The sequence below is a fragment of the Temnothorax longispinosus genome, chromosome 10 (genome assembly GCF_030848805.1).
Source record: "Temnothorax longispinosus isolate EJ_2023e chromosome 10, Tlon_JGU_v1, whole genome shotgun sequence".
NCBI classification, from domain to species: Eukaryota; Metazoa; Arthropoda; class Insecta; order Hymenoptera; family Formicidae; genus Temnothorax; species Temnothorax longispinosus.
Genome location: NC_092367.1, coordinates 1,414,070 through 1,438,294, shown reverse-complemented (window position 1 = coordinate 1,438,294; position 24,225 = coordinate 1,414,070). Strand labels below are relative to the sequence as shown.

General features: G+C 39.9%; 3 protein-coding genes across 5 annotated transcripts in view; 1 reads left to right on the top strand and 2 right to left on the bottom strand.

Annotated features, from left to right (window-relative positions):
• The window catches only part of LOC139820585 (uncharacterized), a 95,933-nt gene extending 82,118 nt beyond the window's left edge, over positions 1 to 13,815 (top strand). For all 3 annotated transcript variants that reach the window (XM_071790959.1, XM_071790960.1, XM_071790961.1), the window contains exons 5-8: positions 6,209 to 8,791; positions 10,488 to 10,658; positions 11,379 to 11,453; positions 11,551 to 13,815. In XM_071790959.1, the coding sequence (XP_071647060.1) occupies positions 6,209 to 8,791; positions 10,488 to 10,658; positions 11,379 to 11,453; positions 11,551 to 11,595 (2,874 nt within the window). In that variant the 3' untranslated portion in view covers positions 11,596 to 13,815. The remainder of the gene's footprint in view (positions 1 to 6,208; positions 8,792 to 10,487; positions 10,659 to 11,378; positions 11,454 to 11,550) is intronic.
• LOC139820589 (COMM domain-containing protein 8) lies at positions 13,816 to 16,649 on the bottom strand. The gene is made up of 4 exons (XM_071790966.1): positions 15,665 to 16,649; positions 15,438 to 15,599; positions 14,202 to 14,354; positions 13,816 to 14,107 (listed from the first exon to the last, which is right to left on the bottom strand). Exons 1-4 carry the CDS (start codon positions 15,731 to 15,733, stop codon positions 13,952 to 13,954), a joined length of 540 nt encoding a protein of 179 aa, XP_071647067.1. The 5' UTR covers positions 15,734 to 16,649; the 3' UTR covers positions 13,816 to 13,951.
• A 137-nt stretch (positions 16,650 to 16,786) lies between these two features.
• LOC139820587 (sugar transporter SWEET1-like) lies at positions 16,787 to 24,225 on the bottom strand. The gene is made up of 7 exons (XM_071790963.1): positions 24,061 to 24,225; positions 21,324 to 21,401; positions 20,681 to 20,804; positions 20,433 to 20,588; positions 20,196 to 20,315; positions 19,965 to 20,064; positions 16,787 to 17,048 (listed from the first exon to the last, which is right to left on the bottom strand). Exons 1-7 carry the CDS (start codon positions 24,135 to 24,137, stop codon positions 17,023 to 17,025), a joined length of 681 nt encoding a protein of 226 aa, XP_071647064.1. The 5' UTR covers positions 24,138 to 24,225; the 3' UTR covers positions 16,787 to 17,022.

Sequence of the window (24,225 nt, the reverse complement as noted above, 5' to 3'; positions counted from 1 at the left end):
ATTGGTGAATACGCGCGCGGTTAAATTTAAATGGATGGAATATCCGTCACGGTAAACCGACACTCTTGCGCTCGCGCGCGAGATGCGAGAGGCGCGCGCGAAAATAGAACGAAGGAGTGTAGGAACGCGAAGGCGCGCGAGGGAAAAGCAACGGAATGCTTTCTTGAGACGAGGCGCGAGGCTCGTCGACCGGAGGCGTCAGCGGTGCCAAAATAGCGATTTATTCGAGACTAAAGATCAACGCTGCTGCGCTCCTCGGTGGAGCTCCCAGCTTCGCAGTTTATTCGAGCGTCGTCGCATGGGGCGTGATCGCACCAGCGGGAGTAGTTTCATAATGCACAACGACGCGACGACATAATTTACGATCTATGAAACTTCTCTCCTTTCTAAAGTATTTTATTTAGTGTTTTCGCTTGACCTCTCTCAACGGCATCGGCGGGGCGCGGAGCAAGGCACTCGCGGTTGTATAGGTCATTATCAGGGATGGATGGATTGTGGGACGGCTGGCATGGTTTCCGCTAGGGTTGAATTTCAGTGTTATGATAGCCCGCGGGGAAAAATACAATTTATGCCCAGCCGGCGCTCAAAGCGCGCGTTAAATCCTTGATTAGCTATGAATTTCCAACGAGATTTATCGAAATTTATTACGACCCGGCTCACCGAGCGGAAAGCGGCGCGCGGCGACTCGTTCGTGCCGGGGGCGAGGTGTGCTGCGAGATTAAATTATCATGCCGAGCCGTTTTATCCATACGAACGTTTATCCCCGGGCGGCGAATTATCCCAAGGCCAGGAAGCCCGGCGAGGAACTGACATTTGTGGGAAAATTTATAAACGCCGGCCGAGTGCTTGAATCAACAATTTTCAGTTGATAACTCTTTTGTCGCGCGAATTGAAGGGTTCGTCGGTACAAATGAAGGTACGTCCGCGAATTTGCAAAGGTATCTCTTCGGGATATTAAGCCGCGTGTAAATGTGGATCTTGCGGATCACGGACCTCTCTCGTTCCTGCGCGCCGAACGCCTCAATTTACGGTGGTACGACGTGTACTTAGGTCTTATGCACGGCCAACATACACGGATACGTTTCTCGGACCTCTCGCCACCGCGAAGCGTGAAACACGCGAGACGCCCGCCGCGACCTAAAGAGCCGTTTACACGCCGGCTGCGAGCTAGCTTCTCGCGTCGGCTTTCGTGTCAGATTTCTATCTACGCGGGATTGTTAGCCGACGCTCGAGTCGCGTGCCAAGCGCCTTACGAAAAGCCCAAGAGCCGTCAGGAGGAAATCGACTGCGACCTCGCTCCTACTCGTTCGCTAAAGCCGATCTCGAAGCTATAAGCGCGGAACTAAGCGCGCAGTATTTAGCGCGAACCAAGGAAAGTCGATACCGCGAAGGTTAATTAAAATGAAATTTAATCGCGATATCTCGAGGTTTTTATTAGCTCTCTAAATGCAGGGTGTTCTCCGCAAATTCAATGAGAGTTTAGTCCAGTATTTCGCAACGCTTCTCGATCGTACTACGCCAGCATTACGATACGATATACTCAGCGGGAAGTAAACTGTAAGTGGATCGTCGAACTGATTGCCGATTTATCTCACAATCGCATTAAATCAATGGCGAAATCGGTCGTGCACACACGGTGGAAGCGGAACGACGAGCATTTCGAAACGTTTCATATCGATGCGCAGAGATACGACGGAACAATAGACGGGTTCTCTTTCTTTCTCTCTTTCTACAACTATGACTATCGGGCGTTTTTCGACGTTCACGCATACATCGAAACGCGCGCCTCTCCCTCGCGCCGATCGCGTTTGCGTTGTTTGCCGGTGCGCGCGATATTGCTGGCGGACATGCTTCGGTTAACCGGATAAATGCCCGTAATTTATATCCGCGAAAGAATGGCGAAGTTAAAACAAACGCTATATTTTGTTGCTCGCGTACATCGCGAGCCCGGCGTCTTCCAGACGCGGTACACATATATCGCCGCTTCTCGATCGGCGTATTAAGAGAGACGATGACGGCGACGCCCGCATATACGGAGCGTGTCCGATGAACATGTCATTCGCGGAACACGCCGCGCATCGATATACGTCAATGAGTCCCTCGCGAAACACCTGCGAATCATTAGCGTAGCTATTGTCTAAGTCACGCTCGTTAAATACGCAAGATTACTTCCGGAACGTCGATGGCGTAGCTGTTGCCTGTCTGCTCCGTTTTCGTCCTGCGGCCATCAGATCCCGTTCTAAGGGACATAAAGTTCAGAATTGTACATAATGACAGTTTACCGTTGTGACCTTAGGAGCTCGTTCATGAAAGCTTTTAAGAAGCAAAGATTTTAATGAAATATGATATTATCTTTATGGCATTAACATTTCGAAAAATCTGCTTACTTATAATTCGGCAGAATATTACCGTATCAATGTGACAGAACGAGATTGTTTCAGCCAGTCACTCTGCTCCAACTAATTTTTTCCCAAACAGGAAATTGATTTTGGTGCTGGCGAACGCCAGCTGTCGTGGGCGCGGATGGCACGCAGGATAATTCGCACGGTCGAATAAACACGACACGTTATTACGTTACTGACAAGAAATTTCCCAAATTCTCTTCCTCTGACTTTGTTGAAGAATCCATTTTTTAAGTTTCTAATATCCGCGAATTTAATATAAAAATTATAATTACAATTAGAAATTGAAAACAGATTTTTGTTAAATATATATCTATTATATATGAAGAATATATTAATATAAAACAAGAAGCTGGTTTCTGATGATTTACTCGAAAACAGGAAACAAAGAAGAATAGAAAAATGCGTGTAATGATCAGCATTTGCTTTACAGATCTATTAAGTTTTTTTTTTAACTTTATCAGAGGGCAAAGATTTGCGAACGTTTGTTGAAAGATCGCGTCGTCTCGATTACGAGGGTCGTCTCTCGCTGGGCGATAGGTGTCCGCAAGAGCTAATGCATTTCTAATGTTCCACGTGCTCGCGAGGGCGTGAAAGTTACGGCATTTCGTCGACTCTTCCGCGCCCCAGGCCGTTTCATCCCCCGTAGCTCGTCGCGCGGGGGGAGTACGCTTATATCGCGAGCGTCAGCGTTTTACGGGACGATTAAAAATTTATCCGGCGTCCGTTAGCGCAAAATTAACTCACTTCTGTCTGTCGGAAACGCGAGACGTCGTGTTTAGCCGGCGTAACGTTAATGGAGCAGCTATAAGCGGTGCACTTTCCGGCGAAATTGTTGCAAATTGGCGCGTATTACTGCATCATTTAACGACATTGAAAGATAAATATTCGGAATACGTGAGTAACTTGATTCCCTTTGGCCGGCTTTCAAGCAGTTGAAAACGTCGCAAACTGCGCTCTTCGTTGAAATATACTTGTAATAACATCGTTCAACGCGGAACCGACAAAGGTATTATGCATCGGGAAAGTATTGTGCTTTCTCTGTTTGTTCGCTTTTGCAATGAATGCATTCGCTATTCATAGAATATTTTTGACTACGAAATACCTTTTTTTTAGTAATATTTCTTAAGCGGAAAATTTCACGATTGCTTGAATGATCACTGAAGACCTCGATGCATTAAATTTTCGCTAAATGGACGATATAATATTTTGTAAATAAAATCTATTCGTATTATAAATATATTTATCTAATAATCTTCTTTGCGATGTTTGCGAAACAAAAGAATCAGGAATGAGTCGCAAGGATAAAGATCGCAAATTTTTGCCGGAAAAGAATCGAGGGTATTCTTTTTGCCGCAGAGAGATCGGCGATTGGTATGCAATTTTTTCCTGGCACATTGCATACGTAATAGTCGCTGTTAACCTACTCAGAATTGGTCGTCGGCCAATGGCAATTCGGTATTGCGTATATAGGGAAGCGGGTCCGCAATTTCTCGATCGATTTCATCGCAGGAGGACGCCGAGCAGCCGGAAGTTCATTACCTCGGGCACTTGCCTCCTCGCCTCTGCGGACAATGCCCCACGGTGCACGGCCCTTGGCCGTTCGCCAGTTTTGTCGTGCGTTTTTACGTTTTGATATTAGGCCAAATTCTTGCGGCGCGAGCGTCCATTTACGGACGCTTTCACTCCGACGGTGACGCGCGCGATGCGTTTAAATATCATCGCACGGAAGTGGAGGAATCCCTGAGTGGAAAGTTCCGCGCGGAATTTGGAGCGAGTACCTCGGTTCAGGAAATTAGAGCGGATTTTCGGGTCGCCTGACACGGAGCTAGCTCTCATAAAATATTCACAAAATATTCTCGGCAAAAATTAAATGCGATTGCATCACCACCGAATTGACATTAGTTACAGAATTGCGATAAAAAGAAATAAAAATGAAATCTTTGTAGCTGCAGGATATTTATTTATTTGTTTTAAACGTAAGATGCAAAAGCAGTAGAGGATTATGTTTGCAGAAGATTGCTTGAGGGAGAATGCCCGCGCCGTCGAGTTACATCTCTTTGTATTATATACCGAAAACATTCTCTCACGGCTTCCCTTGCAGGAGAAGTTTTCTTTGCACAAGAGGAATAAAATCGTGATTCCCGGGTACAACCGACATAAAAGCTGCAACAAATGCCTTCCTAAGTGCCACTCCGTTGGGCACCGTTGTAATTCTTTAAGCGGGAAAAGGCTTATATCTTATAGGAAAATCCTTACGACGGGAGAAGCGGCGCCGGGGCGATCGATACGGAACGCGGGACAATAAAGCGCACAGCGCGTTTCTCACGTCCGGTTTCTGTTTCCCTCTCGGGTTTCAAGAATTGATTTTGTCTCGGCTGTCCTCGCCGCCTTAGGTTGCGCAAGCCTAAAGGTATTATCGAGAGTGTTTCTCGGCACACGCTAAGCGGAGACTAATGATGACAGTCAAACAAACGAGTCGTCGAGCGAATAAATGGTTATGTGTGAATCAACAAAAATAAAATTCCTGCATATATTAGCATTGTTGCAGCGAAGTATTTTCACGCAAATTTATTCTAATACACACTTACGAATATTTATTAATTATTAAAATTATATATTCGCAACATTATTTTTTATATCTTTGCGCGCGAAAAATATTCTTCACGTACGTTTAATAACGGTTAAGGATTGAAAATCAAGCGGTAGCCTGTATGACGGTGGCAAATATTATTTATAGATCAAGCAGTTTGCAGTAGCAATACAATAAATATATCTCAATTACTGTAAGGACGTGACGAACGTCCGAGGAATTTCTGAGCGTAATAACGCGTCGGCGTGTGTCGGCGGAACGTGCCTTTACTTTTCATTCCGCTGCGCACTTCTTCATTTCTATCTCTGCATATTACGTTACCAAGCTGATAACAGAATTATGCGTATAAACGATACGGCACTTGCCGCGTCACACGTCGTCCGAGTCCGTCTCTTCTTTCATCGGCGCGCCTAACGTCCGTTGTTCGCGCAATAATCGTTCTTTGTACAACAATAAATTTCGCGATAAATCTCTATTATTTCGTGCGCTGTTGACAGAGAGAATCGTGATCGTTTCGTCTTCAAAAAAAAAAGAGGAAAGAAAGAAAAAAAACGCTCATTGACACAGTGACACGATTGACACGGCCCCTAAAGGGTGAGAACGTTGGTAACTCGGCGCCCCACCGCGCACCCTCTTTTTACCTCCCTCGTGTGCACTAGGGGTACGTACGCCTCTCTACACACCGCTCTTTCTCTCTCTTTCGTTCCACATCGACGTATCATTAAGCTGTTCACCCTCGTTTTTATTTGAGTCGCTCGGAGCTCACCCTTGGCTCAAGAGAATGCACGCTGCAATCGTCGGCGGCCACCCCTCGCGACGAACAAAAAAATAATATCGCGCTCGACTGAACTAACATTTTCCGCCATCGCGCTGCATCCACGTGACGTGGCAACTCACCTTCAATTTAGAGCCGATCGACTGCCGAAATCGTTGGATAATAGATATTTCTCTGCGCGAAATTATTGTCTACATTTTCCAGTTCGTGTAGATAGAGACGCTACTAATTATCTGTTTACAAAAAACTTATTTGCGCAAATGATGCATTTTGTACTTCTACGATATAAATACTGCAATCAATATTTTTCTATATGAAACTGTGTGATAAAAACAAATAATCTTAAGATGTAAAGTTTTGACTTGCATTAGATAAGAATCTTACAATCAGTTGCGCCGTATGAAATATCTAAGACATCGTGTTCTCTCAATTGTTTAGAGTGGTGAAGACGCAGAGAACGCAACGGCCGCCGCGAGCAGTCCGGTGGAGGAGAAGTCAGCAGCGAGCAGTCCATCGGCGGACGAGCAGGTAGCCGCGCCGACAGCAGCAGCCACGGCCGAGCCGAAGGAAGAGGCTGCCGCATCGTCGCCAGCAGTAACAGCCGCCGTCGCCGCTAGCCCGGTCGAGGAAAAGAAAAAGGAACCCACTCCCTCCGCCCCCACTCCCGTCCCGTCCGTCGAGGATAAGAAAGAGGAGGCGGTCGAAAAAGTCGAGCCCGAGAAAAAAGTAGTTGAGGTCAGTCAGTCAGCCGGCGGTCACCCCGTAACGGACCCGGTAGAGATTCCCGTCTACCGTGTCCAACCAGTCGCGACGCCGTCTATCATTGAGAGGAAAGCCAGTGAGGACCTCCTGTCCCCGCCCCCGTCCAGTCCACCACCGACCCCGATAGATCCATCGCCCTTGCAGCAGGCTCGGCAGGCCGCGGCAAACGCCACAGCCCTGGCCGAGGCGCTCAAGCTGCCTGCCGTGGCTGCCGACGAGGAGGAATCGACGCCGGCACCAACGTCCGACGTCGCGTACCCGTCGTCCCGCAAGGATGTTCTTCCCCAAGAGAGCCGCGCAAGCGAATCCATCACCACCGCTATCGCGTCCCTGACATCACTTGATTCCTCTACTCCCGACAACTTACCCCCGACGAAAGCGACCTTTGTCCTCGCGGAAGTAAAGTGTCTGCCGGTGGTAGAGGTTGAGATCGAAGTCGAGACATCTCAAGATGTGAAAAAGGTAGGGGAGACGTTAGGGAGTAGCCGTGATAATAAAGAAGCTGAGACCGAGCTGAAAGTAGAGGGCAATGTCGCGATGAAGGAGAAAGTATCTGAGTGTCAGAAAAGTGAGGCGAATAGGGCGAAGGAAACTCTGCCACTAGCGACGCAGCGCGATAGTAAAAGTACACCGAGCAAAGGTACGGAGGAAGTTCCTGACGTTGTTGCGACGGTTAAAGTTATGAATGAGGCTTTATCGGACGTGGAGTGTCAAACAAAGAGCGAGATAAATAGCTGTGAAGTTCCAATGAAGATAAACGTATTGCCTGATGCCGGATATAATGAAAAAGTCGACGCTGAAACGTTATCGTCGACTGAGATTGAAACAAAAGGCGCCTGCCCGGCGGTAAAGCAATATTTATCGTCTGAAAATATGGGGAGTCCTCCGAATAAGACGCAGCACGTAGAATCAATTGAGAAAGCATCAGACTCGGATCTACCTTCTGAAAAATGTGTGTCTATTGACGCGGAGGAATCGTCAGAAGTCAGTTCTGCATCCTTTGCAAAGTTGATTGAAAGCCCATCTAGGGAGCAGTCGTCGGCAGTTGTGGAACAATCGAGTGGAATACCGGTCGTATATGAACACGATTACGCGAAATATGTGCCAAAGGAAATCAAGGAAGAAGAAGGATCGATTGAATTATACATAAATTCCGAAGAGGGTCCACTGTCAGTTTCGGATGATATTTTAGTAGAAGCCAAGCCAGCGCTGATCATTCCGGAAGATGATAGCGTGGAGGAGCTTACCGACACCACCGAATCTGTCAAAGTAATCCCCGAGACCGACGAGGAGAAACTGGAAAATGAGCTTGAATCAGACACTGCATTGCCCACGGAAGAGACTCTGATCTCAGAAGAACTAGAGGACATGTTTGTCCCAGAACACACGACAGTTGAGCCATTAAACGAATTCGTTGGCGTGTCTAATAGTCATATGAGAAATGAAATTGGAAATACGCTACCATGTCCGCCTGAAAATTTAACTGCATTCTGCTCTCAAATATCCGAGCTTCAAAACACAAGTGCAATCGAGACAGAACCGTTTATAACATCCTCCTCGCGAATTGAGCAAACCGAGGAGATAAAAAAACATACTCTTTCATCGGAGGATCGCGTAACATCGCCGAAATTCTATCCCTTAGACGATTTGGAGTCGACGCATCGTTTGCCGTCACTGCTCTCAGACGTTTCGACATGTTCCCTCTCAGAAAAGCACTCGAGTGAGCCTCAGACGCTAGTACTCTCCCCCGAACCCGAAAGCGTGCCAATCTCTTTGGAAGATCTACCCCCGGCGCCTGAAGACACGGGAACACAAAGCTTAGATTCTTTCGATTATCCTTTACCACCGGAAGAACTCTCTTGTCCATTATTATTGATTCCTCCCCAGACCATGTCTGTAGCCGATCTACCACCAGCTCCCGTCGAGCACGCGGCCAGCCCGAGAGACCCGACAGAGACGCTCCTCACACCGCCCATAAGTCCTAACTTCCAACGATCCAATACCACACCCGGCATCGCGACAGAAACCGCCACGATAGATCGCTCGCAAATTCCTTCGTTTTGTGAGAACGACAGCAGCAATCGTGAGCAATCGATGTTGCTGAGCGAACCGCTGACGATGTCATGTAATCAATCAGACGTTGAGTTGAAGGAGAGACTGGCGGCCGAGTGTGTAGCGAAGACCGAAAGCCAGGAAGAGGCCTTGTCGTGTCAGTTGTCGAACTCCATCCCGTCGACTGCCACCAAGGAGCATCACCAGGTGACTAACATGCAACACAACCTCCTGGCATGAATGCGGCCGGCCAAAGTTCTTTGGCGGACGCCTCGTTCCACGTATATCTTCGTCGTACGGTTCGCACAGTACTGTTTCTGTGGTCTTATAGCCTGAAAATATTGGCTTCCCCCCCTGATTTCCACACTCTTCCCAGAATCCCTCCAGTGCTCTCTGTTCAGAAATTATTGACACGTACTTTGAACTTGGAAAAACTCTCGCTTTCCCTCTTCCCCCTCTCCCCTCCCCGTATCCAGCGAACAGCCTCGCCTTTCCGTTCTCTCGACGAAGGGTAACATCGAGTGACATGAGACTGACAGTTACGTACGGGGGAGACCTTGCACAATTCTCGTCTCGAGAACAAAATTATACTTGGCCGTTTGGGTGTGCCGATGCACGACCGGAGCCGGTCAGTCCTCAGAGAGTCCGCTGAAGTCCATTTTCCGTCCCGATGCGTCCCCGTTGTGTTTCAAGGGTCTCGTCTCGTGTGCATCCTTCGTTCTGCCGAACGTGATTAACACAAGCCTTACTCTGCTATTCGATGTCCTCCGATGCTTCCGCCCATCTCTCCGTCTTATAAAAGTCCATATTTATATATTATATATATTACCACACTACCACAATTGCCACCTGTGTTGTTTGCCTCTTGGTTTTCTTGACAATATTAACATGACCTTTCGATTAAAATCGATGCGTTGCAGTAGAGTACTTTTTACGGCGCGGCGAATAGCGAAATAACCATTCGCGCTGCCGCGCCAGTTAATGTCATTTCCGTAAATTTTGTGTATCTTTTTCCATATCGAACGCTCTCTTATACTAATAATATAACATAGACGCTCGAATATGTTAGAGGTACCTCTAGCGTGAATCTCATTGATAGACGTAAAAGCAGTTGGACTAATGACACGCCCGTGGTAGCTGGCGTTTTAGATTTTTTTAATAGACGTGCTCATTAGAAGAGTTCGATACTTTGCTGTCGTGCTGTTCTCGTAATTGCATCTGTTGTGTCGTAAGCATCTTGTAACTTGCGCATGCCGAGTTTCCTTATCTAAGGGGTTCGTCAGCGGGATTTTCAATTCTTTGCGCTGCCCGAAGCATGACGAAACGATTCTGCTGAGGCATTTCGTCGTCGCACGTTGCGCTTCAAGCGAGGAGGTAATAGTCATCGCGATTGTCCAGGCGCACTGCTAAGGCTGGCCAAACTTGAAATACGTTTTAACGCGTATTTTTATATCAATTATACTTTTATTGTTAGTAACAATTTACCTAGAACATTCCGTCAACTTTATTTCTATTTGTTTTATTATATATTATAAATTATTGCTGTATAAAAACTACTACTAGTTTTTTTTTACATATATATGTATATACATGAAAAATTCTATTTTGAGTTCTCTTGTTGAGCAATCTCAGAATAGTTGTTATCTCCTACTTGAACTGCAATATATGCAACATAATTATCTCGTGATTTATTTGTGACACTCATTTGAACCTGATGATTCGCAAGAAGGGAAGAGATTTTGTTTTATGAACGAAAACTGTTCGGCAGAATCGGTCTTACGTCCTTCGTTCTCGTTACAGCATGCTCTGGGATTTGGACTTGAAGAAAGAGAGCGCGAGAAAAATGATAAATGAACGAAACACATGATGACGATAGCGTAACACGGAGATTTGTATTTTACAGAACGCTCCGGAAGTCGAGGCACCGGTAGAAAACAACGTCGCCCATGATGTTAGCACGACGGAAAGCGCCGATGAGCCCCCTAAAGTTGCACCTCCGGCTATCCCAACCGAGGCACCCGCCTCCCCGCCAACAGCACCAGCTATCACCGAGGATGTCGCCTCGGTCACCAAGGTATACATATATATTTTTTTTTCTTTTAGTCTAGTCGCAGTCTGAAGATTATAATCACGTACGATACGTCTGCGCTATTATTAGCCTGGAGTGAGTCATTGTCGATGATACGCGGGATAGCATCGATCGATCCTTTCGAGTACAGTGTGCGAGGAGAGTCTCAACAGCTCTCGGCTCTTTATTCGCTTAATGATTGGAGATTTTACTTATGCGTTATATAAAGTGCTTTAATGAAAAATTTAAAAGATGATAGAGATAGAATGACAATATTGTTGTTAAATTATACAATTATATTATGAAGGGTATAATTTCCGAGACAATCGTAAAACTTTTGTCTTGGAAAGAGGCTCAATCTCGGAAAAAGTATCTGTTCCTAATAAATTCTAACTATTAACGTTTTATCAACAATTTGCAAAATAAGGAATAAAACATAATAGTATGTCTCGACGATTATCGGATAAAATTTCTTAGCTGCTTTAAATAATTTGGAATACTTAGCAATTTTGATGTGACTCAAGTATTGTACATGCATGATGATCGCCAAGAGATCATTTATGCTCGACGAGTGTAAATGATTCTGAAGGTCATTATCGAGTATACTGACCGACGAAGATTAATGAGCGAGGGGCCATCTGATCATTAATACTGCGATTGCACCTTCTTACAGTGACTAAGCAGTCATAAACGCTATTAATGCTTTTATTTTCTTTCTCTCTAAAGGCCATCGAGGAGATCGACATAAGTGATAAAGCAGTCGCGGCGGCAGTGAACGAAGCTATCGAATGCAACACGAATGTAAGTTCAATTAATTTGAATTAGAATTAATTAGAAACACGAATATAAGTGTTCTCAAATGGACAAGACCATTAATTTTTTCTTTCTTTTTTTTCAGGAAATCATCGCTGACGCGCACCACCAAAACAACATAAACGAATAAGCGCCACTAATCGAATTGTATTTTGGAAAGAAGAAAGTTCTTTTCTCTCGTTAAAACCAAAAAAGTATATTATATAGATATGTATATTTGGACCATTCCTGCAACAGAAAATAACGTTCTTTCGTTACGAGCAGCAAAAGGGGAAAACAGGGCGATGACGACGATGACGATGACGATGACGACGACCGCGGCATCGCGAGAGCATATTAGACTCTATAGTAGGCCTATTAATTATTAGACGGTGTTTAACGGCAGGACAAACGAGAATACGTGCGTGAAAGTCTATGATCATTTATTTAAGAACTGTTTACGTTCACTACGAGATCATACATTGCATGAACATATGATTCTGAAGAAGCGCATATAACGTTCGTGCACGGTCTCTTTCACGGATTAAACGACGCTCGTTTCATTCCTTGTGGCACGCGGAAAGGGCTTTAAAAGCATCGGAATACTTTCGGGCCGTGTCCAGCCGCGGGTTACAACGATCGTCCCTGCTGCGTAGAAATTTTTAAAGTATCATTAACTGTTACTGAAGTAAAGTCTAATGCTCGAACATCGCGCGACGGACAAGCGATAGAAGCGATTAATTAAGATCGTCAAGACGATAGGGCGAGAATCGTTCGTCGCGCATTCCAGAGGAAATACTCATTGGATGGCGCCCTCCCGTAATTACATAACTATTGTACTCTATGAGAGCGAAAGAGTGTGAACGAGAATGAACGTGAGACCGAAAGAAAGGGAGAGTATGAGAGAGAATGAAAGAAAAAGAGAGAAAGAGAAAGCCGAAATATAGAGGAGGAAATCGAGAGGGCAGGCTGTGTGTGATATAGCGATTGACGGTGTGAAAGGGGAAAGAGAATGATAGCGCGCGAAACGAGAGATGGGGATGCGTCTTCGCCACGATGAGAACAGGAAAAAGATGGAAATACGCGAGCGAGAGAAAACTGAAAGCAGAAGCGGGCAGGAGATTATTCACGCGACACGCGACAAAGTTTCGTACGAATAAGATATCGCGCTCACATCGGCGATCTCGAGGGCACCCGGCATATTGTTTCGCTCGTATTTCCTTCGCGGTCCTTGGTTTTCCTTTTTCCGTTTTACATCTGTACAATCGAGACGTTTTACGTTGTAACGAGGAACTGCACATTTTTAACATATAATTTTGATAGGCGCGCGCGCGCACAAAGGCGCTTGCGAGAACACGAGGAGAGACACATTATACACCAACACACGCAAAGAGGACATTTTACACCGCGTATACGTATATACGTACCATGGAACATACGAGATAAAGTATATACAGTAAGTCGAAAAAAAAAAACGAGATGTAAGTGATATATTAATCTAGACTATAGAGAGAATGCGTTTGTGTAAATTCGGCGTTTGTTCGAAACATTGCTACTTCTCCATACGAGAGAGAACACTTATGACGAAGCCTATCGTAATTTTTATGATAATCATTAAAAAAGTATCGCCTAATTACAATTTACGAGATATGCACAATTTACCACCCCGGAACGGTACCTTTGTCAAGTTTTCATACGATGTTTCTACGTTTCTACGTTTATACGGATCTCCAGAAGTAAAAGAGTAATTGTCTTACGAGAAGCTTTTTTTATCAAGATCGTAGCATAGATCATAAAATTGTAAACGAGAAGCGCATTATAGCACGTGTGAACACGCTCCGATATCCGGTAATATCGCCGAGCGATAGAGAGGATAAGGATCGAGTCTTTAACTCGTATCCGTGACCGGCATTAATTTCTAAGCGGTTACATACATATTTACGTGTAAGGGCGGGAAAGAAGTAAAGTTAAAAGTTGTATAGTAAAACCATTCATTAAATATATCTGTCCGTAAAAATGATCTTTACAACGAAAAGAAAAAAAAATAAATTCATCGTCTTCTTGTTAGGACGACACGTTTTGGCGACGAGAGCGAACTTTTTATCGAAATTCTTCACGAGCGAACCGAGACTGATGATAACCCGTACACCCGTAACATTCTCTAGTGATTGTTATCACTCTGAGGCGCCGTCGAGGCAAACTCGTTTATTTATTTTGCGCCGGAGACTACCAAAATTGTGAATGAGATCTTTGAATCGAAACCGCCTCAGACGCGAAAGTACAGTCTCCAGTATCTTCGATCAGCAGTTATAATAGTAATTAAACTATTCTACATTTATCTATAACCTATAATAAACTGTGAAACAAAGTATATCAGCGACGAGTATTTATTTCATCTCGGATCCTATGTTCTGCATATTATAACTTACAATTAGTACTAATATACAAGAGTTATGTACATTTATACATATACATTTCTTTTTTCTTTATAAAAATATCAAAACCTATTACACTAGCCTTTCTAGACTGTTTATCATCGTATCTAGTTCGTCTTTATTCAGTTCCAAATTTATAATGCGTCGAGATTCCTTATCTTCTACTGTGAGATCTAACTGAAGGAGAGATTCTCTTAACGAGGCCATTTTGCTTGAACCCATCACCAACTATAAAGAAATATAACGAAGCGATTAAAGCCAAGGGTATAAATATAGAGATCAATTAATGAATGCAGTCATTGATAAAATGATTGTTTGATACCTTCAATCTCCAATCATGATCGATTACGGTAGGTAGTTTCCTTTTGTAATGATCCCTCAATAAAGCGTTTGTCAGTTGTTCCCTACGCACTTTTAAGCAAGTAAGAATGTTCTGTTGCACTTGCTCCGGTAACTCGTGATATTCTGGCGGCATCTAGAAAACGATAATTTTCCAGTAAAAGGACGATGGGTAAAATAGACCGATTTCTGCCTAAAAAGTGTAACGTAAATATATATATGTAATCTCATATGTTTTTTGGATCGCTGAATACGATGGTAGCATTTTTATCCGTATAAATGGGAAAATGCTCAAAATTCGCCTTAACGGAATTGAAATAAATCCCTTTTAATATTAATTCGGTTAATGACGATTTTCCACTTATTTAATTACTTGTAGACTTGTATTATAGTTTAGTTTTATAATTTTTTGTACTAAAAACTAAGGCAATACTTCAAAATAAAGTAATTCAGAAATACTAAATCTGTCACAGAATCAATATTTTAATTTATATTATAATATAAAAATTAAAAAAGATAGTCAATGCCTCATTCTCAAAGAATCTTAAGTCTCATCAGATGTGTATACACGTTGTACAGTTTTAAAGATGTTAAAATGATAGACTTTCATACCTAGAGGCATATTAGGTTTTTAAAGGTAGACCTTCGTATTATATTGTATAGAATGTATAGTATAGCGTTTCGTAAATTCATTCCTTGTCATCAGAGTCTGAAAAGGCTTCGACATAATAGTTATTTGTGTAACAAGTGCTGTAAGATGAAAATTCCCGGGTGCGGTGACCGCACTCGCCTTCGGCTCGTGCGTCAACTCCGCACCCAGGAATTTTCATCTTATTACGCACGGATTGCACACCCTATTTTATGTTGCAAGTGCGTGGAAAGTGGTCTATCACGCACACGTAGCGTGCGTAATGGGGCACTTTCCATGCATGTGTGGCATAAAAGATATTTAAATATTCACCAGGAATAGATATTGAATCCAAATAACGAGCATGAGCAAAAAACCAGAGGACCATTGATTATTGTTACATCTGACCAGCAGTCTACTACACGAGTACCAAGTTACGTTACACTTTTTAGACAGAAATTGGCCTATTTTACCCATCGCCCTTTACTCTAAGAATTCAAAAGAGTTTAAGTGTAGAGTTATATTACATAAGTTATGTTGTAGTATAATTAACGATAAGACATAACAGTTAAATTTTCAGCAGAGTCACACCTTTTCTTCCACCATATAGAGAGAGGCAGGATTCCGCAGCAGTAACGATATTAGCTTGTACACTCCTTCGTACTCCGCTCTGGTCCAATCCATACTGTTGACGAATTGTCGATACGATGGTCCTGGGCGACCACAGATCTCGTCGACGCACGCATGCAACAACTTAACACGAAATAAGATAAGTCATGATTATCAGACGAAAGCAAGTATGTTATTGCATTACCGACCTCCTTCAAGACGTCGTTCTTCTCTTCGCTGAAGAGGCTGATGTACAACGACTGAGTGCTGCTCTCCATGACTGGTTCTCCTCAACGCGCGTTTCTTTCACTTTGACAATACATGCCATGGGACTCCGCCTCAAGCGCTGGACACACGAATCGACGGAAGACTAAAAAATCGATTTACGTCTTACGTCTTCCGTCGATTCATGTGTGAAGGCCTTCACCGACAGAAAGGTTATCCAGTCGAATTTCGTCGGTGAGTATATTATACGTACTACATGCAATAAAAAATATTGAGAATTTCATGAATTAACACGTTTTATATCAACACTTTACGGAGGTTTATGTATATATGACGGATTTAATGTGCACTGAAGTGCGCATCAGTTCTGCACGATGGCGCAGGAGTCAGAGCAAGTACACGTCGATGGCATGTTCTCATATATTGTGATGTCGGTTAATTATTGTATCCGTATATATTAAAATTTTTTTCTGATATCAGAGGTAAATAAGAAATTTGAGAGCAATAGAACTTACATAATTCCTCCATATCTTGGAGCGAAATATTACCGACTATCATAACCCCACACTCTTGATTCGCTCCGCATAAACAAATAAATTATTATGGAAAAAGTTGAACATGACACAATATTATACCAATAGGTCAGTTTAGAATTATAATTAATTATACGTATAATTATTTCAGCATAAACTATCGAAGTTTGTATGATTTACTAAAATTATGTGCGCGTTGTCAATGCTTTATTTACATTATATTATATTGAAAATTTCGAGATGGGTGTTTATCAGTTCCTGGTTTATCATGGGAATCCATCTTGATTTAAATATATTTATTTTTAAAGTAAATCTCAATACCCATTGACGAATAAATTAATTTGTATTTGTTTTTGGGTGTAGTTCCGAATGACCCCTGTTCCCAATCGACTTAAAATTTTACATTTAAGTTGTTTTCGATGTGAAAAATGAATTGCGCGTGGTCCCAACTTTGGGAAATAAATTTTTTTTAAATAATAGCATTTATCGACTAAAATCGATTCTATATGTAGCGCGGTATAGTGCGAGGTAACGAGACGACCACAAGGAACAGAGAGAAACAGCAAGTCCAGATTTACACAAAAATAAGCAATGTCTATTTCACAAATATGACGCAAGTTGATGGGGTCTTCTGTTCCACGCTTACAGAACTACGCTTATTTTCTCTTTTTTTTCACCTTTTAGTTACAGATCACATGTAATCGAGTCGCTGTGAGGCTTTGTTTTCAGTTTTCAATTAGATCTCTTCTACGTGTCACAGAATACCCTACCTTTCACATTACATGTCACAGTGTACCCTACACTATGGCTCAATCGACCCCACGCTTTTGGTCCACTGTGAAAAACGCAACATTTCGAAATATCATTATTTTTGCAAAATATTTCTGAAAATTTACTTCTTAAATCATTTACAAACAAAGTTTATTATATTAAACATCGAATAGTCTCATTTATATTATAATAAAGTTATTAAAAATCATTTTTAATGTGATTTAAAAAAACGTGGTTCAAGGGTGCCCACTCTCCCCTACTTGTAAATATACAAGGTGGTAGTTAAAGGGATCTTATAGTGAAGGCCGAACTTCCTCGATATCGATAATGTCAACATTTCTAATCCTGTTTTCTATGTTATATATCTATATCTGTCCTTGTCTAACGAGAGGCATCTGTCCTTGTTCGATTGCTGCGCCATCTCTCGCTACACGCAATACTGCTTATCCTATCAACCTAAATGTGCTTTTGCTTAATAAAACTTTATTAGAGAAAATCTTTTTTTGTAGGCGTTGAATCAGTTCTATTTTACACAATATTGTTCCTACATGTTGTCCCTACCCCGCCTGGGTGTCATTTTATATATATAAACTGCAGTATTTTTGTTATTGTCGTCAGGTGACAGCTGTATGTGCCCAAATTAGTAAAATTTTTAATTTTACTTTAATTTTTTTCGTTCCCGATATGAAATCGTATGTTGCGGGGTAGATTTTTGTGCGTACTTTAATTCTGTAAAAGAATTTTGCAATTCTGTAAAGCCAATTCGATAGATTTCTTGTAATAAAGAAATGTCGGTAACTACTGCCACTATAGGATCCCCTTAAGTACTCTAAAAATGATTTTAAAGGGTGATTTTTCTCACAAATTCAAGACGTAAGCTTCATATGACCATATGTCCAAAACGTTTGTTTCAAAAATACAGGGTGTCAAAGTTAAAGAAAAAATTGTTATTTCCAAAAATTTCGAATTTGAATAAAAAATAATGTATGGTCCCAAAAGATCAGTCTTTATGTCCTTCAAATACAAAGTTTCATCAAAATAACCCGAGTGGTTTTTCGAAATTTTTGGAAATAACAAAATTTTTCCTTTAACTTTGACACCCTGTATTTTTGAAACTAATTGTAAGCCATTTCGGACATATGGTTATATGAAGTTTTAGTCTTAAGGGGTAATACCTAGCCGGAATTTTTTTTTTGACCATTTTTTTTTTTTGGCTTAGATGGCGTAAAAACATGTCAAGAATGATGGCTGACATGATTTATTGTTGAAAAAATTTTTTAAGTGCTCGTAAAAGTCGAATTTTCAAAGCAACTCCGAGCGCGTCAAAATGACAAATGGTGCTGGGATAGCAGAGTAAAGGTAAAAAATCAGCAAGTCTATATCTTACCATGTACTAAACACATTGTCAAACTTTAAACGCGTTTTTCTCGAAACTACTTTTTCAGACACGGCTAGCAGTAGAACTCGAGTAATTTTTATCCGATTAACTTGAAATTTTAACTGTAGCTTCTTAGATAGATTATCTATAGAAGTACACACGATTTTTAAAATCGATAAACAATTACGATTTTTATAAACAAATAAAGGCCGATTTTTTAGTCGAAAATCGATTTTTTTTCCAAATGGCTGCCAAATTTGCAAAAATCAATATTTCTTAATATCCATGTGTACTTCTATAGCTATACTCATGTAGATTATAAAAAAATTTTTTTTATTGTTCCAGATACGTTCGTTTGACACTTCTACTGCTAGCCTCGAAAAAATCGACCCTCCTTCCGCGCACTGATGCGCCGCCATTTTGTAATGAAAATTAAAATAAAAAATGTTTTTTTGCACCTCAAGACAAGTGTAATAACCCCTCAAAATTTCATATTGATCGATTTATTAGCAAAGTCACAAAAAAATCACAAAAAACCCTTTAATTTTTTGCTTCCGGCTAGGTATTACCCCTTAAGGCTGAGTTTCCACTGAGCGCGTCACGCGTCGCGTCGTCTGTCGTTAACCAATCTAAACATCCCGTCACAAATAATGTAATAAAATATGTTTTGATTGGTTGCGATGAATGACGCGACGCGTGACGCGCTTGTGTGAGAAATCACCCCTTAAAGTAGTCGTCTCGTCAGGGCATGTATTAGATAAAGTTTTCGATTTTGGATTTTATATCAAATTATATGATCAGCTTTGCAGTCGATTTTTTCTGTGGCTCCTTACCGACTATTTACTATAGAAAATCGATCTCGAAAATCACAAATTTTGCATTACTTCATATACAGACGACCAGAAAAAGAAGGCTCTATCACGGTTTCAATCACATATTTTCGCATTTTTCGATTAGATAAAGTGAGAAAAAACATTGCTTTTTGTACATTAGATTTCGAAGAATCCGATGCAACCATAAAATATATAGTTTACCGGAGATTTCGCTGCTAATTTTTTAGTTTATTTTAGTAAAAATGCGGTAATCGAGCAGACATTTTTTGGTCGAGGTGAGGTTGGGAAGACTTGGCAACGCCGCTGGCTAATCACTGTAGTTGTAGGTTATGGGGCTCGTCTTTCTTAGCCGAATTGGATAGTGATTGACACCCCTGTCATGCGTTTTGAAACCCTTTCTCAGTAATTGTCAAAATTCAATCGAAAAGTATTTTTCTCACTTGTAACCTTTCTCGACGACTCGCATGATCAGCTGATCAAAACGGAGTCAAATGAGAAAAATTACATAATTTGGAAAAAGTAACATACTTTGTCACGTATTAAATTTTACACCATATTTCATAAAATTATTTTTCCCTTAGCAAAAATTGCCTGAAATATATTTCTGAACGTGAAAACCTACAAACAGTCACATGACTAGCACGTAGCGAGACGCCTACCTTAAAATGTTTTAGAGTACTTAACTACTAGAGTACTTAACCACCCTGTATAAAGAATAATTTTAAATAAAAAAATTTATTTTTAAGTTTAAAAAATTAATCTTCTTTACTCTGCTCATTCAATAATTCAACTTGTGACATTTTGGATGGAAATATCACGAATAGAGACAGTTGAGCTACACTAAGAGTCAAACCAACTGCATTCTGAAACTATAAATATATGTGATGCAATATTAACAATATGTATATAAAATATATAATGTATATAAAAGTAATATATATAAAAAATAATCTTTTGTGTCTTTAAATATTTAAATAACTACATTGCAAAGAATACTTACAATAACAAAAACATTATCAATGATAATACCATACAATAACCACTGAAATGAAACTAGTGTACCCATAAAGATAAGTGGAAATGGAAGGATTTCTGTGTTTTTTGTTTGTATAACCTTTTTCTAAAAAACAATATTTTAATTATGACACTATCGTGTTAAATATGATTAAAATATATTTAGAGAAATTTAAGCTATGTATAGAAAAGATAGAAAAAACTCAAAAAAAGATCTACTCACAAGATGCACAAGAGGAGCTGCAATTAAAAGTAAGAGAAGTACTGTAATCACAATGCCAAATCTGTATTCAACATTTGTTGGATCTTCTATTTGTGCATAGACAAGAAAAATTACAACAAAGATTGTTACTTTATATGTTAATTTAAGCACTTCATTCTAAAAATAAAAAATATATAATAAACAAAAAATGTCGATCAATTGCAAATCAGATATATTTTAAAATAATATATCAATATCAGAAGAAGTACCGTATTTGGTGCATAACGGTAATATATTATCATATAAATCGTGCTTGTTAATAAACCAAATATATTAGCATTTATCATGTTAGAATCACCTAACATCCAAGCGTGTCGAAGCATCAATATGCATCTAAAAAAATATTTGGTTACATAATCTATAGTTTACTTACTTTCAATTTTTGTAACATTATTATTTTATTACAAATATATAAACGTACAAATATTTAATCTTTACAATTAATTACTAACTAAGAGTACTAAAAATATCGTTATATAAAAATGTATCGCTATATAAATAATATATCGTTATTTATTGTAAAATATGTATTATTTAATTAAATAACTTATATACACAGGATGTTAAATTTCAAACGTAACAGGTTGAATACCTTGATAACTAAATAAAATATCAAGATCCGATTTTTTTTTAAGTTGTATTGTTTCAAGGCGGACAAATTTCGATAACAAAAAAATTGATCTTAGGTGGAGGCGTTAAGGTCAAATGAAACAATACAACCTAAAAAAACCGGACCTCGATATTTTATTTAGTTATCGAGATATTCGACCTGTTACGTTTGAAATGTAACACCCTGTGTGTGTGTGTGTGTGTGTGTGTATATATATATATATAATTTATACGTATACTTACATTCCTATGCCACCAAGAAAGGGCATTGGATCAACTCCTCTGGCTGAACCTTTCTTATATATGTTGCGACATATTAGTCTATAAATTATAAAAAATATAGTATTATAGTAATAAAATTTAGTATAAATAAACATTTTTTTAAAACATTATAATTTTTTATTATATTATACCTAATAACGATTTATACTCTACTTTAGCAGATATTAATAGTAAACAGATATTAAACTGATTAGTCATAAAATATGATGAAATTGTTATTGCAGCTTTACACTAATACAGTACAATATCAGTCGTTATAGATACCAATCAAATGAATACTAATATATTTAATTTTTTAAAATACTTTCTAAACGTTTCTTAATATTTATGGAGGTTAATAAATATTTGTAAGAAACTAAAATTTAAAAAATATTTTATATTTAATTTGCAAGAAACAGTGCATTATGTCAAGTTTCCTTTGAATTCCAGAGTAAAATCTTTATTATATCAATCATGATAGGTATACAGGGTGAGGCACCTAAGACCGGCCACCTGGAATAACTCCCACAGTTTTAAAAATAAGAAAAAATGCTTTAATTTAAAGTTGTGTGGTATCGAGGGGGACATATTGTGGAGGTAAACATTTTTTCCCAGGTAGAGGTGCTTAGGAGATTTGAATGTCATCTTTATTTTTTAAAATGGAACCATGCATTTTCGAACACCTACGATTGAAGCTTTTCCGTCATAGATATTCAAAGTCACAGACATGAGAAATGTTAAAAAATGAAAATTTATCCTGAATGTTTCCGAAACAGAATACTCACGGTTTTATTAATTCAATCAAACCGAAATGTTATTATTTTTTTAATTATTACTAATTATTTTACATTCCCACCCTTCATTAGTACTTATACTTTACTCCTGTAAAAGGATTTTGCGATCTATAAAGCCGTTTCAAAATTAGACCTTTGACTGTAATTGTCGGTAATTGAGTCGCTTTAGCATCCCCTTAAGGGGATCCTGCAGTGACTGGCGAACTTCCTCGATGTCGATAATGTCAACCTTTCTAATTTTGTTTTCTCTATATCTGTCTTTGTCTAACGAAATGACATCTGTCCTTTTTTCGATTGCTCGCCATCTTACGCAAGATCCGGCAACTACTGTTGCTGCTCTTCTTGTCATCCTGCATCCGTATTTGCATTACTAAAATAATTATTAGATGGATCTTTTTTTGTACGCATTGAATCTTACTTCTACTTACACGATATTATTCCTACATGTTTTCCCAAGGGTGGATGATAAACATTATGTACGTATAAACTGTAGAATTTTTGTTTTAAGCAAATATTGTCGTCAGGTGACAGCTGTGTATGTGCCCCAATAAGTAATATTTTTAATTTTTTGGTGCTTTTGATATAAAATCGCGTTTTCCACCCTAGATTTTTGTGCGGACTTTAATTCTAGACCAAAAACTTGCAATTCTGTAAAGCCAATTAAAAGATCCATCGATTAACGATAATGTCGGTAAATCATACGGCTGCAGGATCCTTTTAAGGGTCGGCAGGAGACACGGTGGAGACCTCTGTCGGGTTGGGTTAGCTGCAGTTAGCTGCGAGTCCGTATTTTATTTATTATAAATTTTCAAGAGCCAAAATGGAAAATCCGGCTCTGTACCGGGTTGCGGCTGATCTTACTGTACATAAGTTTAATGAGATTTGTTAATTAATTTGGCTAAAATTTGGGAAAAACCACTTGTAGTTCACGGCTACAAATGGTTTTTCCCAAATTTTAGCCAAGTTAATTAACGAATCTTATTAAACTTATGCTCGTTTTAATCAGTAAGATCAGCCGCAACCCGGTACAAAGCCGGTTTTCTATTTTGGTTCTTAAAAATTTATAATAAATAAAATACGGAGTTAAAGTGCAGGTTAACGTGCACTTAGTGCATAAAGTGCACCTGAGTGCACCTGAGTTTGCCTGGGTCTCCTGCCGACCCTTAATTAAGGGGATCCTGCAGCCGTATGATTTACCGACATTATCGTTTTTCGATGGATCTTTTAATTGGCTTTATAGAATTGCAAAAATCTTTTACAGAATTAAATAAGGACAAAAATCTAGGGTAACAAACGCGATTTTATATCAAAAACACCAAAAAATTAAAAATATTACTTATTTGGGCACATACGCATCTGTCACCTGACGACAATATTTGCTTAAAACAAAAATTCTGCGGTTTATACATACATAATGTTTATCATCTGCCCTTGGGAAAACATGTAGGAATAATATCGTGCAAGGAGAAGTAAGATTCAATGCGTACAGAAAAAAATCCATCAAAAAATTATTTTAGTAATGCAAATACGGATGCAGAATGACAAGAAGAGCAGCAACAGTAATTGTTGGATCTTGCGAGAGATGGCGAGCAATGCCCGTATCAAACTACGGATTGGGATTGAGATTGAATTGAAATTTGACCAATCAGAGCAAAGTTTACTAAACTTGAGATCAATTTTCTCTATTCTGATTGATTAAATTTCAATCCAATCTCAATCCCAATCCGTAGTCTGATACGGGCTTTAGACAAAGACAGATAAAGGGAAAACAAAATTAGAAAGGTTGACATTATCGACATCGAGGAAGTTCGCCAGTCACTGCAGGATCCCCTTAATGATCGATTACATAATGTATGATACACATGAGTTACATACCTAAATAGAGAAAGACGATAAATAAATATTTATTATCGTAACACACTTACGTTCCCGATAACATTTGTGCCATCGTAGTAAACATGGCACAAAATCCCACAATTTCTTTATAATCTTCTAGGATCATTTTTCTTGATTTGCTTCGACTAGGTATACTCTCAACTCTGACTAGCACAATTACTATCAATTGTTATCAATGTAAATGCTACATCCAT

Excerpts from the sequence above, each read along its gene's own strand:
- LOC139820589 (XM_071790966.1), bottom strand. The coding sequence starts at position 15,733 with ATGGAGAGCAGCACTCAGTCGTTGTACATCAGCCTCTTCAGCGAAGAG. Across the intron at positions 15,600-15,664 it reads AGAACGACGTCTTGAAGGAG|TTGTTGCATGCGTGCGTCGA; the intron begins GTCGGTAATGCA and ends TTTCGTGTTAAG. Across the intron at positions 14,355-15,437 it reads TCTATATGGTGGAAGAAAAG|ATGCCGCCAGAATATCACGA; the intron begins GTGTGACTCTGC and ends ATCGTTTTCTAG.
- LOC139820587 (XM_071790963.1), bottom strand. The coding sequence starts at position 24,137 with ATGATCCTAGAAGATTATAAAGAAATTGTGGGATTTTGTGCCATGTTT. Across the intron at positions 20,065-20,195 it reads TTGATAATGTTTTTGTTATT|TTTCAGAATGCAGTTGGTTT; the intron begins GTAAGTATTCTT and ends ATATATTTATAG. Across the intron at positions 17,049-19,964 it reads TGAATTATTGAATGAGCAGA|TGGACCAAAAGCGTGGGGTC; the intron begins GTAAAGAAGATT and ends CGTTTTTCACAG.